The following is a 22,727-nucleotide window of genomic DNA, read 5'->3' as shown; positions in this document are numbered from 1 at the left end:
TGATAATTTACATATCTTAGAGTTGGTACATCTGATGATCAGATGACTTGACACCCCTTCGTAGTAATTTCGCATAAACGGTGGCTAAAATGCATTATTTTTGGATTTGATGTGTGCGTGTGACGAGCAAGAACCAGAATTTCTTGGCCACGGGATCAGTTTTGAACATTAGCCGAGGTATTATTCATTAGTATGTAATGAATGCTTTAATCACAGGCAGCTCGCGATAAAAATACGAGATATGATATGTATGTGACTCTTCACAAAGCTTCCAATAAATTTGAAAGATTTAAACGCCAAATTTCATTGCTTGCCTGCAGGGCGTCACGTTCTTGAGTCATATTCTACAATCTTCCAGCTAATGATGGACTTCAGAAAGTGAAATTGGAAGGCCGCAATCCGCTTTATAAGGTCTGGCGCAATCCCGCAAGTCGCCATGGCCTACAACAAGCACGACATCCAAGATGGTGAAAAATTATTTAAACACTCAAAGACTACAGCAGCTAATTTTTGTGGTTTGTCGTTTCCTTGCAGTTACATCTTACATGGATGGGGTTCCAGTTAAGATCAGTGAAAAGTTCCGACCACCAAGAAAGGTCACCCTGCCGGTAGGTTTCATGACACGTCTTGAAACTACCCTCGAGAGCACTTTGCAAGATGTAAGAATTTTTATTAATTTAGCCTTTAACCATGCAATATTTAAATTTTAATTTAAAGACGAGTTTCGACTTTTCCCTTGCAAGAAGTGTGGCCAAAAACAGTGGCTACCGAAAAGCCCAGAAAGAAATAGTTCGAGAGGAGCGACGAGCACGAATTGCTCAAGGGGAGCAGCTTTTGCGTCAGCAAAGAGACAAGGAGCTTACAGATCAACTTGAGAAGCTTAATATGAAGTATTTGTGTATTTTTATCAAAATGAATTTCCTTACATTTTAATTTAACAGAATGGAAAAGGCTGAGATTGAGTGCAAGGCTAAGGAATCAACCCCACCTGTTTCACCAGTGACAAAGACTGTGCCCGAAATTCATCAACAGGTTCAGCCAAATGTTGGCCCTCAACTATCGACAGCCATTCTCACCCCTGTCCTCCTGGCTGCTCCCAAAAACAGTTCTGAAAGCAAAACCAACTCCAACTCTTTCAACTTCAAAGACTTTGAGAATGACACCTCAAGCCCTTTTGATAATGTCGAGTTGAAGACCATCAACGATTTGGAGGAATTGGCTCACGTTCTGCATTTGGAAGCGCCACCTGCTGCCAATCCAGCGCCTAGCTACAATTTTGACTCAAGAAACAACAACTCCTATGCAGAATCTCGCTACTTTTATCCTCCCCAAGCCCCAACGCCAGGGTCTGCAGCTTCGAATCAGTTTTACTACCCCCAGCAGCAGACGTGGTCCTACCCTCACCCCTACAATCACACATCATCGACGAAAGAAAACCACCCTTTCCCAGCAACTGTTTACAGTCAAGCTAACGATGTTCGATATCATTTCCCTTCCGCTGCTGCCTCTCACGAATCATCAGCCAGAACATCAAAAAGTGTGCCTGATATCATGGAGGTTAGTTGTAATGTATTTATATTTATTTAGGCGACTGTTTTAGATTGCAATTGCAATGAATTTAGCTAATTTTTATTTAACTTATTTTAGGAGTTACAAAAAGAAGCCACAACTAGTCGGACAGCGGCTGTCCAGGTGCCCCGTGTCGAAGCCTTCAAAACAGAAACTCATAACTCATTTAGACCAGCAAGCTTTGGATCGACTGGTCTTGAGGTTTGCCTAAAATAAATGCATAATTTTATCATATTTTTGAGTATTGCATTTTCAGAACTGGAAGCCATGGCCTGATCTTGACAGTCCTGCAGAAACTCCGAGCGGCGATAGCCCACCACCAGCAGCTCCTGTGGTCACTCGGGCTGCCGGAAACACTTTGGAACGTTTAAATCCAGAAGCCCAAAAACTTGCCAGGCAAATCAGCGAAATGGGATTCCCTGTTGCCAAGGTGGTGAGAGCGTGCAAAATAATTGGCGAAGACCACAAGAAAGTATGCAAAAGTTTGAGGAGTGAAAAAGTTCCAAGTTTCTAATTTTCAACCCTAGGTGGTAGATTTCCTACTGCAAGTGCAAGCACTGGAGGAAAAAGGTTTCCCTGACACCAAGGTTGAGTACGTGCTGGGCACCCTGAAGCTGGACGAGCAACGAGCGCAGCAGTTTTTGCCAGTCTTTGTTCAGCTCGTCGATTTAGGCTTTGCGGAAGAAAAAGTGTCGGCAGCCCTCATTCAGTCGGGTTGCGATCGTGACAAAGCTCTTGATGCACTCCTTTCCTAATTTTATCCACTTGATCTATTTATTTTCATCCCCCAGCTCAATTGAGGGTGCATATTGTAAGCAATGATTTTCTCGTGCCACATTCCTCTCTTACAAGATTCTTTATGAGCCATCACAATACTTTTTAACTTAAGGGAATATAAATGATTCGTCAATATGAGATTTGGTAGAACGCCTTGATTTTTGGCAAGTATGTGTTGCAAGGAGGAAGTAAAATGTTATTACTGAAGTATTTTGAGAAGAAGTCCGTGATGTAAAAAGATCATATATTTTACTCCCAAAGAATCTGATTTTGAGCTTCTTGTGATTTCGCATTATATGCTTAAAAGAAATAAAATTTCATAATTAATTTTTAAATAATATTTTTTGAGTTTGTCTCATATTCCGCCTTCGGAAAAAGAATTGCTGTCCCGTGACATTTGCCAACGTCAGCCACATTGGCGCTGCAGGCGCTGTTGAGAAGGCGGAGGCAGGCGCAGGCAGTGCATATTTTGTGGTGGTGAACCGTCGTCGTCGTTATCAGCTTTCGGAGGATTGCTCATGCGATTAGATTTTCGTCGATTACTGCGCGGAAAGTCATTTTACGAACTTGTCCTCATCGCCAAGTTTTGACGGAAGAGTCTCCCTAGCCAATCCAGAAACCAAAACTTCCCAAGATGTCGGGTTTCGACGAAAATCCCTTTGGGGAGCCAACAGTGGACAACCCTTTTGCGGTCAGCATTGAAGTGTTTTCTACATATTATTATCTCTCCTGTTCAAACTTTAGTTAATGAAAATTTATTAGGCTGAATTCTTTTATCAGCTCTATAATATTATTTCGATGCAAACACAAAGCCGTGAACTAAACATTCCCTCCGTATTAATCATGTCAATTTTGTCCTGAAAAATATTTTGTGATTTCCGTCAACCTCAACTATATTCCAATATATTTTTACAGGACCCAGCTGTGCAGCAGGCCACCAGTGGAGTGTCTCAGGCCCAGAGAGGTCTAGATGATTACAACCCCTTTGCAGACCAACCCCAGCAGCAAAAACCACCCTCTGTAAAAATGACAATTTTTGAAAAAAGCTTTCCCTAACTCTCTGGTAAAATTTTTTAGGTCAGAGGCGCTGCCAACCCTCCCCAGTACCAGTATCCCGGTACCCAGTCAACCGTCCAGCCAGCGATCATGCAACCTACTCAAGAAACATTGCCTCCTGCATACGCCCGGAGTGGGCAGCAGACTCAGGATCCAAATATGACTGCAGAATTTCAGGTGAAAAAAAAATATCTTATGGAGTATTGATATGGGAATATTTCCCTTTCAAAAATTTAGTTGGAAATCAGTGAGGTTATTTAATTATTAAATATATTCAACCAAAGACAAAAATTAATTAATGTTTTTTTCATGGTTTTGGTCCTTGCAGGAGCTTAAGGTAAGACAAGGATGGCGTGAAATTGCATGAAAATGTTTGGTTTACAAAATTCTCATAATAATTAGAAAATAATGCATGGGCTTGCTCTAAATTTCATTCTATCATACTGTCGACAGTCTGCTTCAGAGAAAGCGTTGCAAATTATTTAAATTCCAAATATTGTTAAGTTATTAATTGTTTTAATTTTTATGCTGTTGCTAATGTTCGTATTTATTCTCAAAACAGAGGCGACAGGAGGAGCTAGAAAGAAAAGCAGAGGAGCTTGCTCGGAGAGAAGAGGCTCTGAAAAATGCACCCTACAACGTGCGACAGAACAATTGGCCACCCCTTCCTCAAGGCTGCTGCTTCCAGCCCTGCTTTTACCAAGATATCAATGTTGACATTCCCTTAGAATTTCAAAAGGTTGTACGAATGCTGTACTACATTTGGCTCTGTGAGTGCATTTCATGTTGAATTTGAACAAGTCTCTAGCAAAACAATTTCAGACCACGGCGGCGTCCTTCTGCTGAATGTACTCGGTGGTCTGGCCCTGCTCTTTTACGATGGAAAATTTGTCACCTTTGGTCTCTCCATTTTCTACGTGTTCCTCTACACACCCTTCTCATTCCTGTGTTGGTACCGACCCGCCTACAAGGCCTTCCGCGACGACAGCTCCTTCAACTTCATGGTCTTCTTCTTCATGTACTTTTTCCAATTCCTCATCACCATGTCTCACACCATAGGATTTACCAGTGGTGGCGCTTGGTAAAAGCAAAAACTTTCTCCGACAATTAGAAATTATGCAAAAAATCTTTCAGCGGCTTCATCATGGCCATTTCCGTTTTCAACGACGGAGGTGCGGGCGCGTGGCATGTCCTTGTGGGACTTTTTGTGCTGATTATTGCCCTTGGCTTTGGAGCTGCTGCTTGCATGGACATTCTTCTCCTTACCAAGGTATGAATGCTTAAAATTGGACGTTAAAAATTGAGACTACTCTGCTGTTAAAAATGCAGGTGCATGGAATTTACAAGAGTTCCGGAGCCAGTTTTGCCAAGGCGCAGGCAGAGTTTGCTACAGAGTTTATGAAGAACGAACACGTCCAGGGTGCTGCCCAGCAGGCAGCCACAGCGGCCGTGCGTACTCAAGTCAACCAGATGACCTCTTCTGGTGGAAATCGCTTTTAGTGCAATCAAAATTCTACGAATCCTGTACATATAAAATTTGATTATGTAATTTATGTTCTTTCATGCCGGATCAACCTGTGTCTGGCTTGACTTATGTCTTGTAGAAGTATTGATAATCTCTCACAAGATTATATTTTCTTATTCACACCGCTTTTATTAATTTGCTTGATTACGAGACTAAAATTGCTCTTTCGGATGTTAATTTACTTCATGATCCTCAAATGATTGATTATTAAGATAACGGAATCATTGCAAGCCTCAATCATTTAGACAGAAGCAGACTTGTGGGGAAATTGTTTCACTTTGTTCTTAATTTTATGTAAATTTTAGGATCAAAATTATTTTCGTCAAATGAAGCTGGTGATCGTATGCGTAATCATTTGAGTTAATTACATAAATGATAATTGACTATTACATGTTATGAACACAGTGTTTTAAAAGACTCGTCTGTCTGTTATAAATAAATATGATTGTGGAGTATAATACAAAAAAAATCATTATTTAACCATATAATATAACATTTGCCACACAAAAATGATACATATAAAATACGCTTGAATATTTACTTTAAAAAGACATCAATAATCTTTTTTTATAAAAAATTAATTTGTTTAAATTAAAATTGTTAATTTGAAAAAAATATGGTTTCTTTACATAAATTTTATTGATAATCTCTATAATTTATTATTAATATCCACCATTAAAATTTAATTTAAAACAATATCACATCATGAAATGTGCCAGAGGCAAAAAGCGATGAAAAGTGTAAATGCGATATAGGCAACCGCCACGTCTTCAGTGCCGTGCGGTTTGCAGCCTTTTACATTTTTCTGACTTGAATTAAACTCCTGGGCACGCCCACACCCAGGTGAGAGGGAATGGGCGTGTTTCTACGGAATTTCAGTGCTTTTAGCAAAGCTGTGCAGATAGCAGAGGTGCCACATACGCATACGCACAGGTTGTTGTCTTGTGTTGTGTTGATTTCTTGACAGCAGTCGTCGTCGTCGATGGACACATCTCTGCAGCTGTGGAAATTCGCACAATAAGAAAAAAGCACAGCACCGATGCGGTTTTGTGCGCAAATACGTAAGTTAAGGCTGTATTAAATCATTCCTGCTTTCCTTTTTCTTTCGCTTTTTGTGCATACAATTATGTATTTATAATTTTGAAATTTTCTTCAACAGATAAAAGAATAAACAAAAAAGATGTAGCTCGCCTACTTTTGGATCCAACCTTTTGTGGTTAGCGCAGGACGACACGATATTTTCCATTCCCATATTGCATTCATGGCCATGAAGACTTATGCAAAATACCTAGTCGCAATCGTGTTTTTCCTCGGCAGTGGGCACACAAAGAACACATTTCCGAGGGTAACAATTTTGTCTAAAAAAATGTTTTAGCTCTAAAGAAGTACATATTTTTTAGAAGTGGCCAGAAAATAGCTATGGACGAGTTGAAACCCGGCAGAGAAATGAGGAGGCTGGCAGCAGGTTTGACTACGAGCAGGATGCGAGCAGTGATTTCAGACACGAGCAGCGCCGATACCAACCTGATTTGCACACTTACGATCCAGCTGTTGATCCCGAGGCTGTAGTTCCTTTAAAAAGTATATAATATCAAGAACTTTTTGCATCTCATCTCACTTTTTTTTAAATATCATTGATGACTAATAATTATATTTTTTCATTTGAGGTAACTATGTGGAAGTAAGCGGGTGGCCTTTGAAAAAAGCCACACTAGGCCAAATTTCAGCAGTTTCTTTCGACAATGCTGGAAACGTGGTAATTTTTCACCGAGCCAATCATGTGTGGGATGCCTCTACTTTCGACAACCAGGATAACTATCGGAAGAAGGACGAAGGACCAATCGAGCAGAACACCATCATCACATATAATCCTGAATCAGGTCGCATTGTTCATCAATGGGGTGCAAATTTGTAAGGTTGAATCTTGATACATGCCAATCGCGCTGACGATTAATTTGCACAGATTCTACTTACCTCATGGATTAACAGTGGACCAAGAGGGCCACGTTTTCTTGACGGATGTTGCTTTGCACCAAGTGTTCAAGTTTCCGCCCAGAGGCGGTCAGGGAAAGCCCCTGATGGTGCTGGGTGAAAGATTTATTCAAGGAAATGACAGAAATCATTTTTGCAAACCTACATCAGTGGCTGTGACCAAGTCGGGCGATTTTTTCGTAGCTGATGGCTACTGCAATCACCGCGTAATCAAGTTTAATGAAAAAGGAGAATTTCTCTTAAACTTCGGGCGAAGAACTTTGCCTTCTGGTAATTACATTTTCTGAATTTTTCCCCCAAATATATTTGATTTGGAAATAGTATACATTAATTGTCTCAATTTTTAGATGGAATTCCCCACCGACCAGCTCCCACGGAGCTTTCCATTCCACACTCCTTGGCTTTGGCAGAGGAGAAAAACCTAGTGTGTGTGGCTGACAGGGAAAATGGAAGGATCCAATGCTTCCGCATCGACAATGGCACCTTTGTAGGCCAAATTGCCCCGAGAGAGTTCGGCAGACGTCTTTTCAGTGTTGCCTACACCCCATTGCAGGGTAACTAATAATAAAAAATATATTTATTCAAACTAAAAATAAAATTTTTCAATAGGTGGAATGCTGTTTGCCGTCAATGGCCCAGACTTGTACAACGACAATTTTCCTGTGCACGGCTTTGCAGTTGGCATCACCAGTCGGCAAGTGGTGGCTACTTTCGGCAATTTTAATCAGCCGCATGACATTGCCGTATCTTTTGATGGCAAAGAAGTGTACGTAGTCGAACTTGATCCTCACAAGATCTCAAAATTTGTAGAAAGTAAGTTAAAATATTGATAAATTTAAATATAATCCTAAAGAAATTTTTTTAGAGAGCACAGGAAATTCAACAGTACAAAGAGTGGAAAATCCAGCCAAAGTCGAGGATTCGCCTGCTGTTGGTATAAATCCGCTAGTAATTTTTGTTTAAAATTTTGTATCCTTTTCATTCTTGCAGTTGAAGTGACAGAGTCAGCCCACCAGTTCCTTCCAATAATTGAAGAGTCGCCCCACGTTCTTCCACAGAGTGTGGAAGTGCTTATAGTCGTTGCAGCTCTTGTGTCTATTAGCATGGTGGCTGTTATCTTTGTTCTTGTCAGGAAAAGAGGTAATCATCAAAAACATTTTTTTTATTAATCATAAACTGTCAACTGTTTGCTCCAGGCCCCTGTTGCTATTGGTTTTGCAACAAGAAATGGCACTTCCGGCGCACACCTTCGGAGACCTTCAAGTTGGGCCATCTATTAGACCCTCACTCTGGTTTCGAGTTGGTTGGTCAAGAAATGAGTGACGAGGAGATCGACAATGAGTCAGATAGTCTAACCAACTCGTTTACTACTAAAGCATGAACCGAAACTCATCCCTAATTTAATTTTCTTTGAGGGTCAGGACTGATGTCTGAAGCATTTAATTTTTATTTATTGAATTTTAACATTTTATTATTGTTGTTTTATGGAGCTTTCAAAAAGTTTGTTTTATCTTGTATCATGAATGTTGTGCTGAACTTAAAATGTATAAATCGTATAAATATAACTTGTGCAGGAAGAAAATGAGGAATTCATATCAAATAAAATGTAGATTATTATCGATGATGTAGTGAATGTCCACCTCGTTAATGAAGTATAATAAATTGCAAAGCGTATTAACCAATCAAGATTGAATTCCATTTATAATTTTGAAAAATTTACTGATTCCCAACCTTATAGTTCTTATATGATAAGTTAAAAAAGTTCATGAAACTGCAGATGCACAACGCTATAAAGAAATTGGAGAGGAAAGAAATCTTTTAAAATATGTAAGTTCACAGCACAATAACGAGAATAACGTTAACTATTTTTATTTAAGGAACACAAGAAACTATATTTTCTGGAGCGAGTCCGCTTCCCATGGTCTCGGGCCTCTTTTATTTTCCCAGTGATCAACATCAATCTGAATAAAATTTCCAAACTATAAAAAAAATGTTCAATACCAATTTAAACAACATACCGCTTTAATTTTTTCATATTCAGATTCGAGAGTGACTTCTCCTGTGCTTTTGACTTCCTTTTTCACACCTAGCTTTTTCATTTCTTCTGGTTTAAAGGCTTCTTTCTTAGAAAATGTATACCTAAAAAAAGACAATAATGAAGGGATTATTGAAATGGCCTAAAGCAAGTATGTAAATTTATGTACCTAATCTGGGCAAATTCTTTCAATCCAAATGATCCACCTATAACCAATGTCAAGAATGGTATAGCGTATCTTGTTGACTTCTTTTTAAAAAATTTAGCCATTCTTTAATTTGTTTAATGTGAGGCTAACAAAACGTTTTATTTCCTTTGGGTTTGGTTGTCTTCAACTTCTTAATACTTGCAACAGTTGCGAATAAATGGCAAGATGAAATTTAATTTATGTGAGAAAATAAAAGAATTGGAATTGTTCAATTTATTTTGTTTTGTATGCAGACAAGTCAAAATCAATTGGAATCTATTAAAATTTAATTAATAAGGATGATTTTCCACTGCCACACTTTGTTTTGATTTTTGTATTTTTGTAAAAGGGCAAGGAGGATCGTAAGGGCTGGACCGATGATGTGGATGGACCAATAGGAACGCTTGTTGTTTGAGGTTTGAGTGAGATAACCAATCAAAAATAGAGAAATGAAAAGCTCCTTGAAGGCAAAGCAACCGGTATTAAAGTTATTGGCGGTTAATTATTTGGTATAATAAATCATAATTTTACTTAATTAACAGTACATAATTCTGTTTAAAAACATTGAAAGCTGAAAGATCGCGAACAATTTAAATTGATCTTTTATTTGATATTGCAGAAATATTTGCATAAAAGATATTAATTCAAAAAATTCAGTGAAGAGAAAATACCGCTTATTGACAAAATTTAACCGGTTACACTGTCAGAACGAAAAAACTGTTTTTCTCACTAACCACGTAAGAGGCAAGGTAAGCATGTGAATTAGAATTAATTTTGAAATTTCAAAATATTTAACTAAATTTTCACCATCGGCTTCAACTGAAACGGTTTTTAAATTCTAAAATACTTGTTTTATCGTAATTAAAGAGTAAATTCACTTTATTTTCACTGAAATCAACTTAATTTGATAAATTTTGTCGGCATGTTTTGGTTGCGAGTCAGAATTTGACTTGTCTATTTTTATGTATGTTCATCATACAATTAAATTGTATTACCTTCTGTTTTTCCAGGATGGGACGAGTTATCCGCGCACAGAGAAAGGGTGCGGGGAGCGTCTTCCGCTCTCACACCAAACATCGCAAGGGAGCCCCAAGACTTCGCGCCTTGGACTTTGCCGAACGTCATGGTTACACTAAGGGTGTTGTAAAGGTATGTAAACACGGTCTAGCAATTAAAAAAAATTACTTAATCGAAATATCATCCCCAGGATATCATCCACGACCCTGGCCGTGGTGCTCCCCTAGCCGTGGTCCACTTCAGAGACCCCTATAGGTTTAAAACTCGCAAGGAGTTGTTCATCGCCCCAGAAGGCATGTACACCGGTCAGTTCTTGTACTGCGGAAGGAAGGCCACTCTCAACATTGGCAATGTTATGCCTGTGGGTCAGATGCCCGAAGGAACCATCGTGTGCAACCTCGAGGAGAAGACCGGCGACCGAGGCCGTCTGGCTAGGGCTTCTGGCAACTATGCTACCATTATTGCCCACAACCCCGACACAAAGAAGACACGCGTCAAGCTGCCTTCAGGCGCCAAGAAAGTTATGCCCTCAAACAACCGTGCCATGGTTGGTAAGTGTCAAAACAGCATCAGAACTCTTATTTACTGTTATACGAATTGGTTGAAACATAAAAGCATCCTATTTTTCTTAATTTAGATTTTAAAATCGAAATATAATTTAAATTAATATTAATTTTTATCTACTTTTAATATTTGTTCACTGTTTCATTAAATTATCAAAGTTCAGGCTAGTATAAAGTTAATTTCTTTTTAGGCATTGTTGCTGGAGGTGGTCGTATTGACAAGCCTGTGTTGAAGGCCGGCCGTGCGTACCACAAGTACAAGGCTAAGCGCAACAGCTGGCCTAAGGTACGTGGTGTTGCCATGAACCCTGTTGAGCATCCCCACGGTGGTGGTAACCATCAACATATTGGTAAGGCCTCGACCGTCAAGAGAGGAACAAGTGCTGGTCGCAAGGTCGGTCTCATTGCTGCCAGAAGAACAGGTAGGATCAGAGGAGGAAAGACGAGCCAAAACAAAGATGATTAGGCTTAATCTGTATGTCCTCTGTGAAAAACCAATAAATTCGTTCCATCTTGTACACAATGCAATTTTTAAACTTATCTTACACACCCAAAAGGTATGACTTACATGTTTTATTTTGAATTAACCTAATTGAAATGCTTTTTAAGACAAAAATTAGAGGTTCCATTGGATTTAATTTGAAGCTTCCAATTCCCATTAAGGAAATCATCCACCAATAGCTTAGTGTTTTTTGTCGTCAAATGATTAACTTTAGCTTCGGATCTTAGCATTTGTGTGCAATTTTAAATATGTAAAATTATTGCCAACTTTCTGCTGGTCTTGATGAGTGTGTTTTGCAAAAGCCAGGGTTTTATTTGAACTTTCATTTATATGTATTTTTCAAATATTAGTACTTAGTTATTCATGGTTATTCATAGGATTCTGTGTTCTTGACATTATTTGTGGTTTAATCCCTAAACAGCGGCTCTTTTTTATATTATAATAATTAAATAATTTAATTTCTTATTTATAAAAATAGGAATTGTGAGCTGTGATTTGGCCTGATGAGATAATATTCTTATTTTAAAACCAAGCTGTTTGGCCGAGCTAAGCAAGAAGTATACTGGCTATGAGTGTCACAGAATTACTGTTATTTATTTATCCATAGACTTATTTTTATGCTAAAACTTGTGAAATTACTGACCGATGCAGCTGGGCATGGTTAACAATGTGTCGATAAATTGAACACAGAAACAACCAAACTAAAAGAGAAATTTTAACTTCTCGGCATTTGAGTCCTCTCATTTTTCCTCGAATCCAAGACACAAACCAGTCAACCAGACCCTTCGGCTTTTTGCCCTCGACAGCCCTCTGCTTCTCCGCAGCCTCAGCAGCGTTCCTTCGATCCTTATTCTTTTGCTTCAATTGGGCGCGGTTCACAACAACGGACAAATCAGACAGGCCTGTTTAAAGAGAGAAAAATAAGTTTCATTCAGCATTTTGTCAAAAGATGAATTTCATGGCGCTACTTACTGACGCACCCATAGATGTCCAATCCGTTGCTCAAGCAGAATTTTAAAAGGGCGCTAGGCTTGCACTTTTTAGGGTCTCTGCAGCTGAAGACTGTCTGCGAGGCTGAGTTCTGAAAAGTCAAGATCTTGGCCGCCTCTGATTCTGGCCGCAGGCAGTCTTTCCATTTGGCCATTGGAGTCCTGAAGAAGAAGGTAGATCTCCTTCGAGCTAATTCACGAAGGCCTAAGGATATTCGTTAAATTTTAATGGCACTAAATATGTACATGATTCATCATACTTGCGTGAGTGTCAACGGCGAGATGATTGAAAAATGCAAATAAGACCTGAAGGCCAAACGGCAGATTCGCCTCTTAAGAAGGTCGGCCTTTCTTGAGGTCCCAGTCTGACCGCCTCGGTGAGGACCTCCTCTCCGTCCGAGGGAAAATCATGCGGGACAGAAACAAATGCTAACGGATCGAAAGGCATTTCAAAAATCGTCCAAGAATTTTAAACGGCTGAAATTTCTAACCTCTCAATTAGCAACAATAGATAAAGAAAACAATTTGCTACAATGGAAAAAATAAACAGAGCTTTGAAATGGAACACCGCGCGCGGAAATTTAACAAGAGAAAATGTCAAAAATTCGTTATGATCGAAGGCTGTAAAAAATAAGAATTCTGAAAAAAAAATATGTTAAACTCTGCAAGATACTAGATTGAGTAAAAAAAATGTTATTGGAGACCAATAGAGCCTATACATATATTAATATACATGTTTTGAGGTTATAATGTTTAAGCGATTTAATTCCTAATACATATTTACAGTAAAATCATATGCAGCATATTCGGAGCTCCCAGCATTCATGCAGTTTTCTCATTGATTTACCAGAATTATTAGAAATTATTATAGGTCCATGAGTTTTCTCCTATGATAGGCACATGTAGCTGTGTAGCAGCGCCACTAGAGGGCAACCTCTCCGCCCCCGGCCGGGCATCCTCCATTGTTCCCTGGCAAAACAAAAAAGGCTGACGACGGTCCCAAGCCTGCCAGAAAACTCGACCATCCTCGAACCCGGACAGGGGTAAGCGTCCCATTTTGCCCCCAAATTAAAGCCACAAGAACAGTCAGTCGGTCAAGTGAAATAGTTTCGTCTCCAAGTCCGAATTTAAGTGAAAAACTCGAACGTCAAAATTTGCCGGCAATTCGCCATTCCAATCACGTGTGCGCATATCCATTGTCGGGCCGAATTTGTAATATTTGCCAACGAATAATTTATCATATTACCAACTGATTTAATCTTGCATTTTACCCAGACGACTTTGTAAAAAATTCTGTATTAATTCATTAAGATTCTCATTCATGATTTATGTTATTAGTTTTCTCCGAGGCAAAGTGCCGATGCTCACCGAGCCTAAAATGTTCAATTTAATTTTAAGTAAAACAAAAAGAAAAAATAATATTTAATTTAAAATGCAAATTGCTCAACAAAATCTCTTTCAAATTCAGTACACAAATTTATGCAAATTTCAGTTCTCAAAAATTCTCAAAAAAACAAATTTAGTTTAATTATAATCAAATTAATTCTCAAATCAAAAATAACATCAGTCTAATTAACTTCCAACTCAAATAAAAATTCTTTCTCCTTTTTTGTTTATTTCAATTGTGATATTTATTTTGTTTTTGCTTTTCAGTTCGAGCAATATACAAGAAAACATAAACCTGGTCGTTTTTCGTCATCAACTACCCTGGGTCAATAAACCTGACACACATTATGATTTCGCATCCAGCATTATCCCTAGCAATTTTAATTTCTTCATCATCGAGTTCATCAACCATTCTAGACAATCTTTCAATATGAGAATCCTAAAAATATAATAATGATCATTAAAAATTACATGAACATAAAATGAGCTATTTATGTATGATGCAAGTTAAGTCAGATTCCTTCTTTAAGATTCGAATATTTTTTTTTAATTATAAGTAAATCAAAATAAATAAAATCCAACAAACAGACGTATATACATGGGGTATTCGAAAACAATCTATGTATTCATAAAATAAGTCAAATAAGTAATGCACTCGATCGTGCATAATTCCAATATAATTAACATAATTAAACTGATAAGAAAATTTACAAATTTACCTGCATATCTTCTTCCGCTTCCTGCGAGTCACGACCAAACACGTCTGCCATAATGCCAATAAATGATTATCATTTTAAATTTGAGACCGATTTGAGACAAGAAGTGTTGTCCAGCGTTGTCTATTATAGTGTCATAAAAACAAAGCGGAGAGCACTGAGACTGAAGAGGTTTTAGAGGACGTTTGTCGCTTGGCAAGGAGAGGGGGGACTGATTTGACACTATATATCCTTGGATTACTTGGTCTTGGAGAGGACGTTTTGGTCGTTACCACCAACACCGCACGGGGGGGGGGGGGGCATAAGAATATTAGAAGAGCGACGAGCATTGCGGCGCCAGCTACTGACTGTTGTTCATGTCGTTGCGTGGAGTCATAATAATACTAGAAAAGTGTTACTATGTAGTTAACATTTGACATTGCTCACAAAACTTAAATTTCCAACTGTATTGCCGCGCTGCGCCGCACCGCCCGGTATGGCATTCACTGCATTTCAATGACCCGACCATATTCGCAAGATTTCCCCCTCAGCGGCCCACGACGTGTTTTTTGCTTGTGAATTTGTTACCCCCCCCCTCCCGGCTTCTACACGAGCGACGAAGATGCCGCTACCACCTTTCGATCCGGCATTTAATTTTCTAATTTGACGTGTCATTCGCTTTTTCGCTCAGACCCCTCCTTCCCACCTTAAATTCCAATTTTGTTTTCCTTTTTTTACAAAAAACGTGATTTTTTCCATAGTTTTTTTTTTTTTTTTTTTTTGGAAAAAACGTACACACGACCCAATTAAAAAAATTTAGACGCAACCGGACACCCCGTGGGAGTTGGCCCTAGTCATGCACTACGTCTTGCCAGTGTGACTTGAATTTAAGGACCTTCCCCTACCGGTTCCCTATTTGACCTAATAATAATAATTCTAGCAACGTTTAATAATTCAAAATTTTGGACTATATTTTGACGATATTTGTATAAGAGTGAATTCTTATTGAAAAGTCGACTTTTTTGAAAATTATTATTTAGACGAGGCGGAAATTTGACCTATTAATAGTCCTAACGACGTTTAATAATTCAAAATTTGGGACTATATTTTGACGATATTTGTATAAGAGTGAATTCTTATTGAAAAGTCGACTTTTTTGAAAATTATTATTTAGACGAGGCGGAAATTTGACCTATTAATAGTCCTAACGACGTTTAATAATTCAAAATTTGGGACTATATTTTGACGATATCAGTAAAAGAGTGAATTTTTATTGAAAAGTCGACTTTTTTGAAAATTGTTATTTAGACGAGGTGGAAATTTGACCTTTTAATAATCCTAACAACGTTTAATAATTCAAAATTTGGGACTATATTTTGACGATATCAGTAAAAGAGTGATTTTGTATTGATTAGCCCACTGTTTTGAAAATTGTTTTTTAGACGAGGTGGAAGTTTGACCATACCAATGCCGCCCTACAGAGAATTCCATCTCTCTGGTGAGGCCCTTGGTGACGTGGCTGATACCATAAGAAGGCTGAAAGAGCGCCAGGCCCGAGGAGTTCCTGTTGCCATTTTGCTCGCCGAGTTGCATGACATGCTGGACGACCTGGCCATCACGCTTCTGCAACCTTCAACAAGTTCCCAATCAAGTACCGGGGACGTGAGTAATAATTTCATGATATTTTAAGTGCCAGTTATCAAAATTAAAACGGGGTGGCAAACAGGATGACGTGATATTTTAAAAAAACGATTGGAATATAATCTTTTGCATTTCAAAATTAATAATAATGAGCAGCCAGGGTTGACGAGCGCTCTGAAAGAGCGCTCAAAAGAGCGCGAGCGTCGATTTTTTTCCTGCCGCGAGCGGGAGCGCGAGCGTTTTTTTTTTCAAAAGAGCGCTGAAAAGAGCGCTCATTTACGCTCTTTTTGGGGACCATAAATTGGTGAAATATTGCTCGAAAAACATAGAGAAATTTTAATTTTCGAAAAAAATTTGTATGAAACTCAATGGAAATTAGTATATTTTTAGACCACACATAAAATAGCAATGAAAATAGAATTGTACGTAAGAAATATTGAAGAAAACCAATCCAAATAACAATTTTACTTAAAAAATAGCGACCCCAGAAAAAGAGCGCTCGCGAGCGCTCTTTTGGGTAAAGAGCGCGAGCTTGAGCGCTCGCGTGAGGAAAAGTTGGAGAGCGCGAGCGCAATTTTCAGAAAAGAGCGCGAGTGCGAGCGTGCTTAAAATCAGCGCGCTCGTCAACCCTGTGGGCAGCAAACATTTTTTTCTTGATAAAATGAATGTATTTATACATTTTTAGAAATACGCTTTAAAAATGTTCTGAGAAGTTTTTTTTTGCAATATTATGAAATTAAAATCAAGCTGGTTAAAAATTTATAACTTCTCTTTTTAAAGGCGATTATCAATAAAAATTTATTCACTATGGCACTTTTTTTTTAATCGGTCACACTTTTGGCAAGGGTCAACCGATTTGAATGAAATTTGGCAGGTCGGTTGCTCTTAGGGTGTAAACAAATAGTTTAGAAGTATTTTTGAAAATTCTCAAAATTGCCTATTTTACAGGGGCTCAAAGTTTCTGATTTTGAAAAATGGCGTTTTCAAAAATCGAAAATATCTCAGCTCCTGTTGCAGATAGTGCATAAGTTTATATAAGCAAAATTGTAGGGAATTAGACGCCCTACAACTTTGCTATAGTGACCAAGGTCGTAGGTCAAACCTGAAGGTCATTTATTTTTTGCTCATTTTTTTCAGGCTCTACCAAAGTACCAAGGCAGTAAATTTTTTTGATTCCAAAATAGCTAAAAGTTGCTCCAGTTAGTAATAAACAACATATCAAAATTTGGTGAGACTAATTTTTTTCGTTTTAGAGATATTCCGGATCAAAGGGCAAAAAACGTGGTTTTCCGAGCGTTTTTTGTGCAAAATTTATTTTAAACGTCCATAACTTTTTTCCTGTTAGAATTAGGATTAAATGTATTATGACAAAAAATAATTGCCTTTAATTTTTCTTGCAGGTCATGTATCACACATGGTGATCAGGTCACAAAAGGGCATTGACCCCATGGTGACCTGTGACCTTTTTGAATTTTTTTACGTGTGTGACACATTGATGGAAAGAGGATGTCAGCAGGAGCATTTTGGTACCCGGATTTTTGTTCTAGCATCATTACAAGTGAAGTTATCATAGATTTTGTGCTGCAAAAGTGGGAATCCGACGAATAAATTATTTATAAATAGATGTAACTTCACATCTATTGAGGCTAGCACAAAAATTCGGGTACCAAAATGCTCCTGCTGACATCCTCTTTCCATCCTTCAGGTTTGATCTACGACCTTGGTTACTATAGAAAAGTTGTAGGGCGTCTAATTCCCTACAATGTTGCTTATATAAACTTATGCGCTATCTGCAACAGGAGCTGATATTTTCGATTTTTGAAAACGCTATTTTTCAAAATCAGAAATTTTGAGCCCCTGTAAAATAGGCAATTTTCAAAAATCCTTCTAAACTATTTGTTTCCACCCTAAGAGCAATCGACCTGCCAAATTTCATTCAAATCGGTTGACCCTTGCCAAAAGTGTGACCGATTAAAAAAAAAGTGCCCTATATATATTCATTTATTTTTATTTTTTAAATTGCAGCTGGATCGTCGAAGGCCAGCCTGAAGACTTTTGTCGTCACACGACTCCTCATGGCTGATTGCCTCATCTTCCATTTTCCGAGAAGGGCCTCCATGCAAGACTTGCCTGAAGAAGTACTTCTTGCTGCAAGAACCAGCTTGGATGATATGAACATCCGAAAGGTTGTGGTTCTTGCCCACCACCTAAACTTGCAATTCAACATCTCTGAGGGTAATATATTTTTCATATATATATAATAACATTTTTTTCTTGATAAAATGAATGTATTTATACATTTTTAGAAATACGCTTTAAAAATGTTCTGAGAAGTTTTTTTTAGCACAATTATGAAATTAAAATCAAGCTGGTTAAAAATTTATAACTTCTCTTTTTAAAGGCGATTATCAATAAAAATTTATTCACTATATATATTCATTTATTTTTATTTTTTAAATTGCAGCTGGATCGTCGAAGGCCAGCCTGAAGACTTTTGTCGTCACACGACTCCTCATGGCTGATTGCCTCATCTTCCATTTTCCGAGAAGGGCCTCCATGCAAGACTTGCCTGAAGAAGTACTTCTTGCTGCAAGAACCAGCTTGGATGATATGAACATCCGAAAGGTTGTGGTTCTTGCCCACCACCTAAACTTGCAATTCAACATCTCTGAGGGTAATATATTTTTCATATATAATAAATAGATAGAGTATTTATTGAACACAACTAGGTCTACAACGGGTGTCTAAAGCTAATTTGTCTTCCTAAAATTAGTTTTACAATTAAGCTTGTTTCGATAATTATTACAAAGTACAAAATTAGTTAATTCTGATTTTTGCAGCCTCTCTTAGGCTTAGTTTTCGTTCATTACATTCAAGAATATGATATTGTGAAAATTTCTTACCGCAGTGCTTGCATTCACAATATATTCTCGCTTGAGAATGAAAATTGTTATTCTTACAAAATAAATAGTGTTACCCGTGACAGGCAAATCTCGTAAACACTTGGCGATCACTGAACATTGCACATTGCCAATTTTTATTCTTCAAAGTTTCTGTCTCGTAGAACTCATCACATATATCAAGTTTGTTTAAATATTTAGACACACAAAATTTCTGGAATGCTTCAGTTTCAGTTAGAGAATATTTTACCTATAAGTCCGATACAAAGAGATCAGTGTCAACTAATTCATACACAAATCTAGATCTAATATACTTGGACAGTCCTAAAACTCTTTTTAAATATCTTGTTTTGACTTTTTCAAGATTTTCAAAATCAGTCTTTGTTAGGAAAGGCCATATTTCTTCAATGCCGTAGGACGCTATTGGGGAAATTTTTAGATCAAATAGCTTGTGTGCTGTTTCAATGGATAATTGTTTTAGTTCTCGTATATTATAAGTGGCCAGCAATGCAGCTCTTGTTCTTTTTTCAATGTGCTTTCCAAAAGAGATTCCTGATGGTTGAAAAGTAACTCCTAAATATGTAAACTCAGCAACTCTCTCTATTTCAATTCCATCTAAATCTAGGCGGTCACTTAATGCATATTTTCCTAGACCCTTATTTCTAAATTTCATGAATTTGCACTTTTCCAAGTTAAGTTTCAAACTGCGTTTTAATAAAAATACTTTCATTCTGGCTAAAGCAATTTTCAAGTCACTTATTTTTTTTTTATTTTTTTTTTTTAATTGTTTATACCTCTTGGGAAAGGCACCAGCGGTAGCAGACAGGCTGCTAAATCGCAAGGGCCGATAACTCGGATTCTCCCCTTTCGGGGCCGATAACACGGTGACCTTGCGACCCACTGGGCCGGGGAGAGAGGAGCATATAGGATGGGTTTGGTTGTTGGGAATTTGAAGGATGAGGAAGGTGAGCGGCTGCGGCCTATAAATGGGAACTATGCAGGCATTTGCCTGGAATGTCTGATGGAAACCGCAGAAAACACCAGACTGCATAGCCGAAATTGCAGACGAAATGCCTGCAATTTCTCCCGAATCTGCCTGTCGCAGTGATTAATGCACCTCCTAAGATTTTCTGTAGTCTTGTGAACTAGCCGGCCAGAATCAGAACTTTTTCAAGCCCTGAACCTAAGCCGGGATAGATCCCAAGGCCTTCAGATTATCAGCCAAGCGCACTAACCACTGTGGTTAACACAATATCATCTGCATAATATATGGCTATCACGTTTGGCAAATCTCGTAGAATATTATTTATATCAGCTAAAGAGTAATTGAACAGAAATGGGGACGTGCATCCCCCTGTCTTACCCCATTTGATTGTGTAATAAGTTTTGATACTGTTACTCCATCTACTATTCTCAAGAAATTTAAGTCCAAGTTGTGAGCTAAATAATTTAACTCCGTGAACGTTAGCTTCTTGCTTTCTATTAACTTCTTAAAAATAAACGCCCTATCTATTGAGTCAAAAGCTTTACTTACATCCAAAAATAAGGCATATAAGGGTGATTTCTTCTTATAAACTGTCTCTTGAATGTTATTAACTAAGGACTTAATTGCCTGTAAAGTGGATTTTCCTTTCACAAAACCATATTGATTGCCTGGAATCTCGTGAATCAATGATGAGTAGATACGTGCATGCAGTACACGATCTAACAGATTGTAAAAAGCCGAACTAATACATATTCCTCTATATGAATTTGTATTTTCCGCGTCCCCTTTTCCCTTATACAAGAGTTTTAGATTTGACTGCCTCCATTCCTCTGGACATGTTCCTAGCTCCAAGCAATTGGTGAAAAATTGCGTTATTTCGGGGAGAAAGGATTCAACAAGTAGTTTAATATTTTCATTCTTCACTTTTGTCAGGTCCAGGGGATTTCCCGTTTTTCATTTTCTTTAATGCTAACAAAACTTCTTCTTCCATAATAGGTGAAAAATTTATATCATTTCTGTAATCTACTATCATCTCTTTCAGATTTAACGATTCATTTTCACTCAATTTTTTCTCGTTGAAAATTCTTTCAAAATTGCACTCCCATTCATCCATCATTATATTGTTTGTATTGTAAAAACTTTTGCTCAACTTGAGAATTTTATTGCACTTATTCTGCTCCGCCTCTTTTAAAATGTCTAACTCCTTCATTTGCACAAAAGCGTTCTTCTTCATTTCACACATATTTTTGTAATTTCTTTTTATTGCGGTATAGTGCGGTAATAGAATCTTGATTATACTAGTTACATTTAAACTTTCAGCCACTTCCAAGCACTCTCTCCATTCGTTCAATTTCTGTTTTAATTCTTGGCATTCAGAATCAAACCACGGTTGACTAATACGTTCAGTTTGCCTACGAGGAATGTCGGCCTCTTTCATAATATTTATCATATTTTTATAAAACTCTTCAACGTCCCCCTTTTCCAGATTTGTTTTTAGAATATTTTTATATTTAGTCTCAATAAGCTCTTTAAGTATGTTTTCATCTAATTTAAAATTTTTCTTATTCAAAGACATATATATATAAAGATATATAATAAATCAATTCTTAAATATTTTTGCAGATCCAGCCATTTTGAGGGCCAGAGCAGCGGCTGAAACTCGCCTTCACTTCAGCAACGTACCTGCTCTTGCAACAGCCAGTTGCCCAATAGTAGGCCCCGTACTACTACTGCGTTTTTACTCAAATCCACTTAGAAACAATTGCCTTATAATCTTCATTAATTGAATTTCTGCCACACGTTTCTATCATTTGGTGAAATATATGTGGGAAAAAATGTGAAAATTAAATTTTTGTTGAAAAACAATGTCATTTCTGGATTGCTGTTTGATGTCACTTTCTGAATATCAACTTCACCTCTTACTTTGGGGCCTAACATATATTTATATTAAACCGGTTTTACTAGATAAATTAAGGAAATTCTGCGCATCGCAAAACCAGTTATGATTACCAAGTTTTGTGAATTATCAGGAAAAACCTCATTTTGGGGTGGCCAGAAATGAATGGTGGCCAAGAATTGAGAGTCAACCAGAGCATTGTGACGGCCCTGGCCCTTTTCAGCACCAGGACAGCATCACTGCTTCTCTCCGAAGAGAGGATTTGTCTTTTGTAAGAGCGGCACAAATAAATATACCTACAACTAAAAACTAATGTAATCTACTCTGCTTTGATTTACTCACTGCTCCAGCTATCTAAGATAGACAATCTTATACCTCTTAAGTATTAATAATAAATTAAATAAAATATAATCTCAACCTAATTAGACTAGACTGCTGCCAGTATTTTGAACCTCGGCTTCTTCAACCCCCCAGTTTAATTATAGTTTCCCCAAAGGAATTACAAGAATTAAAACAATATGATTTTAGCCTTACGGCGGGAAGATAAAGAAGAGATTTAATATCGTCCAAGTAGAGTCATACACCAAATCCATAAAACATTGTAATCGACAAAGGTCACTTGAATTTAATCACAGCTAGTCCCTCGGACTACGGAATGGATCTCAGACGACAACCACCACTCAAACTTCCTTGCTCTTCTTAATAAATCAACTTCCACCTAAACAACAACAGAAACAAATTAATTAAAATTAAAATATATTCTTTCTGGCTCCTCTATTTACATAGGACCTCTGTTGGCCCAAAAGCTCAACAGGAAAAAAGAGCACCAATAAATGCTGCCGGCACTCAACAGAGTGCAGCCGGCGCAGCTAGCATAATCCTATTTCCTTAGTTGATAGCTGCTATTTTGATTTTGCTTAAAAAAAAATTCCAATTGAAAGTCTAAATTATACTTTTTTTTTCATTTGAGCAACTACATAACGCAGAACGTGTACATTGCCTTCGGTGACT

The 22,727-nt window shown here is 37.7% G+C and overlaps 7 protein-coding genes across 9 annotated transcripts; 5 read left to right on the top strand and 2 right to left on the bottom strand.

The window, feature by feature from the left end:
* Positions 1-40: 40 nt before the first annotated feature.
* LOC132198727 (ubiquitin-associated protein 1) lies at positions 41-2,668 on the top strand. Of its 3 annotated transcripts, none has more exons than XM_059622917.1 (8): positions 41-177; positions 321-467; positions 535-659; positions 718-890; positions 942-1,557; positions 1,648-1,770; positions 1,826-2,041; positions 2,097-2,668. In XM_059622917.1, the coding sequence occupies exons 2-8, from the start codon at positions 437-439 to the stop codon at positions 2,322-2,324; spliced, it is 1,512 nt and encodes a 503-aa protein (XP_059478900.1). In that variant the 5' UTR covers positions 41-177; positions 321-436; the 3' UTR covers positions 2,325-2,668. The 3 variants fall into 3 exon arrangements, with proteins under 3 accessions (XP_059478900.1, XP_059478901.1, XP_059478899.1); XM_059622918.1 differs by having other exon boundaries at positions 60-177; positions 359-467; XM_059622916.1 differs by having other exon boundaries at positions 115-248.
* A 125-nt stretch (positions 2,669-2,793) lies between these two features.
* Positions 2,794-5,038, top strand: LOC132198665 (secretory carrier-associated membrane protein 1). Its single transcript, XM_059622816.1, has 7 exons — positions 2,794-3,037; positions 3,262-3,366; positions 3,424-3,579; positions 3,965-4,172; positions 4,225-4,483; positions 4,537-4,672; positions 4,732-5,038. The coding sequence occupies exons 1-7, from the start codon at positions 2,981-2,983 to the stop codon at positions 4,900-4,902; spliced, it is 1,092 nt and encodes a 363-aa protein (XP_059478799.1). The 5' UTR covers positions 2,794-2,980; the 3' UTR covers positions 4,903-5,038.
* A 785-nt stretch (positions 5,039-5,823) lies between these two features.
* Positions 5,824-8,612, top strand: LOC132198641 (peptidyl-alpha-hydroxyglycine alpha-amidating lyase 1). The gene is made up of 10 exons (XM_059622793.1): positions 5,824-5,988; positions 6,087-6,272; positions 6,328-6,508; positions 6,595-6,838; positions 6,891-7,189; positions 7,267-7,473; positions 7,529-7,732; positions 7,785-7,853; positions 7,910-8,059; positions 8,116-8,612. Exons 2-10 carry the CDS (start codon positions 6,189-6,191, stop codon positions 8,298-8,300), a joined length of 1,623 nt encoding a protein of 540 aa, XP_059478776.1. The 5' UTR covers positions 5,824-5,988; positions 6,087-6,188; the 3' UTR covers positions 8,301-8,612.
* A 112-nt stretch (positions 8,613-8,724) lies between these two features.
* On the bottom strand, positions 8,725-9,500 carry LOC132198643 (cytochrome c oxidase assembly protein COX16 homolog, mitochondrial). The gene is made up of 3 exons (XM_059622794.1): positions 9,124-9,500; positions 8,938-9,058; positions 8,725-8,880 (listed from the first exon to the last, which is right to left on the bottom strand). The coding sequence occupies exons 1-3, from the start codon at positions 9,222-9,224 to the stop codon at positions 8,809-8,811; spliced, it is 294 nt and encodes a 97-aa protein (XP_059478777.1). The 5' UTR covers positions 9,225-9,500; the 3' UTR covers positions 8,725-8,808.
* A 245-nt stretch (positions 9,501-9,745) lies between these two features.
* LOC132198841 (large ribosomal subunit protein uL2) lies at positions 9,746-11,281 on the top strand. The gene is made up of 4 exons (XM_059623096.1): positions 9,746-9,890; positions 10,152-10,290; positions 10,349-10,709; positions 10,913-11,281. Exons 2-4 carry the CDS (start codon positions 10,153-10,155, stop codon positions 11,185-11,187), a joined length of 774 nt encoding a protein of 257 aa, XP_059479079.1. The 5' UTR covers positions 9,746-9,890; position 10,152; the 3' UTR covers positions 11,188-11,281.
* A 336-nt stretch (positions 11,282-11,617) lies between these two features.
* Positions 11,618-12,982, bottom strand: LOC132198842 (uncharacterized). Its single transcript, XM_059623097.1, has 3 exons — positions 12,473-12,982; positions 12,196-12,417; positions 11,618-12,125 (listed from the first exon to the last, which is right to left on the bottom strand). The coding sequence occupies exons 2-3, from the start codon at positions 12,365-12,367 to the stop codon at positions 11,839-11,841; spliced, it is 459 nt and encodes a 152-aa protein (XP_059479080.1). The 5' UTR covers positions 12,368-12,417; positions 12,473-12,982; the 3' UTR covers positions 11,618-11,838.
* Positions 12,983-13,188: 206 nt separating this feature from the next.
* LOC132198840 (uncharacterized) lies at positions 13,189-22,020 on the top strand. Its single transcript, XM_059623095.1, has 5 exons — positions 13,189-13,255; positions 15,736-15,959; positions 17,960-18,169; positions 18,399-18,608; positions 21,443-22,020. Exons 2-5 carry the CDS (start codon positions 15,761-15,763, stop codon positions 21,604-21,606), a joined length of 783 nt encoding a protein of 260 aa, XP_059479078.1. The 5' UTR covers positions 13,189-13,255; positions 15,736-15,760; the 3' UTR covers positions 21,607-22,020.
* The last annotated feature ends 707 nt before the right edge of the window (positions 22,021-22,727 follow it).

This window comes from Neocloeon triangulifer, unplaced genomic scaffold, assembly GCF_031216515.1.
Source record: "Neocloeon triangulifer isolate White Clay Creek 2 clone unplaced genomic scaffold, ASM3121651v1 ptg000013l, whole genome shotgun sequence".
NCBI classification, from domain to species: Eukaryota; Metazoa; Arthropoda; class Insecta; order Ephemeroptera; family Baetidae; genus Neocloeon; species Neocloeon triangulifer.
The sequence above is the reverse complement of the archived record's forward strand: the minus strand, read 5'-3'. Positions and strand labels throughout refer to the sequence as shown.

Excerpts from the sequence above, each read along its gene's own strand:
- LOC132198641 (XM_059622793.1), top strand. The coding sequence starts at position 6,189 with ATGGCCATGAAGACTTATGCAAAATACCTAGTCGCAATCGTGTTTTTC. Across the intron at positions 6,273-6,327 it reads CAAAGAACACATTTCCGAGG|AAGTGGCCAGAAAATAGCTA; the intron begins GTAACAATTTTG and ends CATATTTTTTAG. Across the intron at positions 7,733-7,784 it reads GATCTCAAAATTTGTAGAAA|AGAGCACAGGAAATTCAACA; the intron begins GTAAGTTAAAAT and ends AAATTTTTTTAG.
- LOC132198842 (XM_059623097.1), bottom strand. The coding sequence starts at position 12,367 with ATGGCCAAATGGAAAGACTGCCTGCGGCCAGAATCAGAGGCGGCCAAG. Across the intron at positions 12,126-12,195 it reads GGACATCTATGGGTGCGTCA|GCCTGTCTGATTTGTCCGTT; the intron begins GTAAGTAGCGCC and ends CTCTTTAAACAG.
- LOC132198727 (XM_059622917.1), top strand. The coding sequence starts at position 437 with ATGGCCTACAACAAGCACGACATCCAAGATG. Across the intron at positions 1,558-1,647 it reads GTGTGCCTGATATCATGGAG|GAGTTACAAAAAGAAGCCAC; the intron begins GTTAGTTGTAAT and ends AACTTATTTTAG. Across the intron at positions 1,771-1,825 it reads TTGGATCGACTGGTCTTGAG|AACTGGAAGCCATGGCCTGA; the intron begins GTTTGCCTAAAA and ends TTGCATTTTCAG.
- LOC132198665 (XM_059622816.1), top strand. The coding sequence starts at position 2,981 with ATGTCGGGTTTCGACGAAAATCCCTTTGGGGAGCCAACAGTGGACAAC. Across the intron at positions 3,367-3,423 it reads AGCAGCAAAAACCACCCTCT|GTCAGAGGCGCTGCCAACCC; the intron begins GTAAAAATGACA and ends AAAATTTTTTAG. Across the intron at positions 4,484-4,536 it reads TTTACCAGTGGTGGCGCTTG|CGGCTTCATCATGGCCATTT; the intron begins GTAAAAGCAAAA and ends AAAATCTTTCAG.
- LOC132198643 (XM_059622794.1), bottom strand. The coding sequence starts at position 9,224 with ATGGCTAAATTTTTTAAAAAGAAGTCAACAAGATACGCTATACCATTC. Across the intron at positions 9,059-9,123 it reads AAAGAATTTGCCCAGATTAG|GTATACATTTTCTAAGAAAG; the intron begins GTACATAAATTT and ends GTCTTTTTTTAG. Across the intron at positions 8,881-8,937 it reads AATATGAAAAAATTAAAGCG|ATTGATGTTGATCACTGGGA; the intron begins GTATGTTGTTTA and ends AATTTTATTCAG.
- LOC132198841 (XM_059623096.1), top strand. The coding sequence starts at position 10,153 with ATGGGACGAGTTATCCGCGCACAGAGAAAGGGTGCGGGGAGCGTCTTC. Across the intron at positions 10,291-10,348 it reads ACACTAAGGGTGTTGTAAAG|GATATCATCCACGACCCTGG; the intron begins GTATGTAAACAC and ends TATCATCCCCAG. Across the intron at positions 10,710-10,912 it reads AAACAACCGTGCCATGGTTG|GCATTGTTGCTGGAGGTGGT; the intron begins GTAAGTGTCAAA and ends ATTTCTTTTTAG.
- LOC132198840 (XM_059623095.1), top strand. The coding sequence starts at position 15,761 with ATGCCGCCCTACAGAGAATTCCATCTCTCTGGTGAGGCCCTTGGTGAC. Across the intron at positions 15,960-17,959 it reads ATCAAGTACCGGGGACGTGA|CTGGATCGTCGAAGGCCAGC; the intron begins GTAATAATTTCA and ends TTTAAATTGCAG. Across the intron at positions 18,170-18,398 it reads GCAATTCAACATCTCTGAGG|CTGGATCGTCGAAGGCCAGC; the intron begins GTAATATATTTT and ends TTTAAATTGCAG.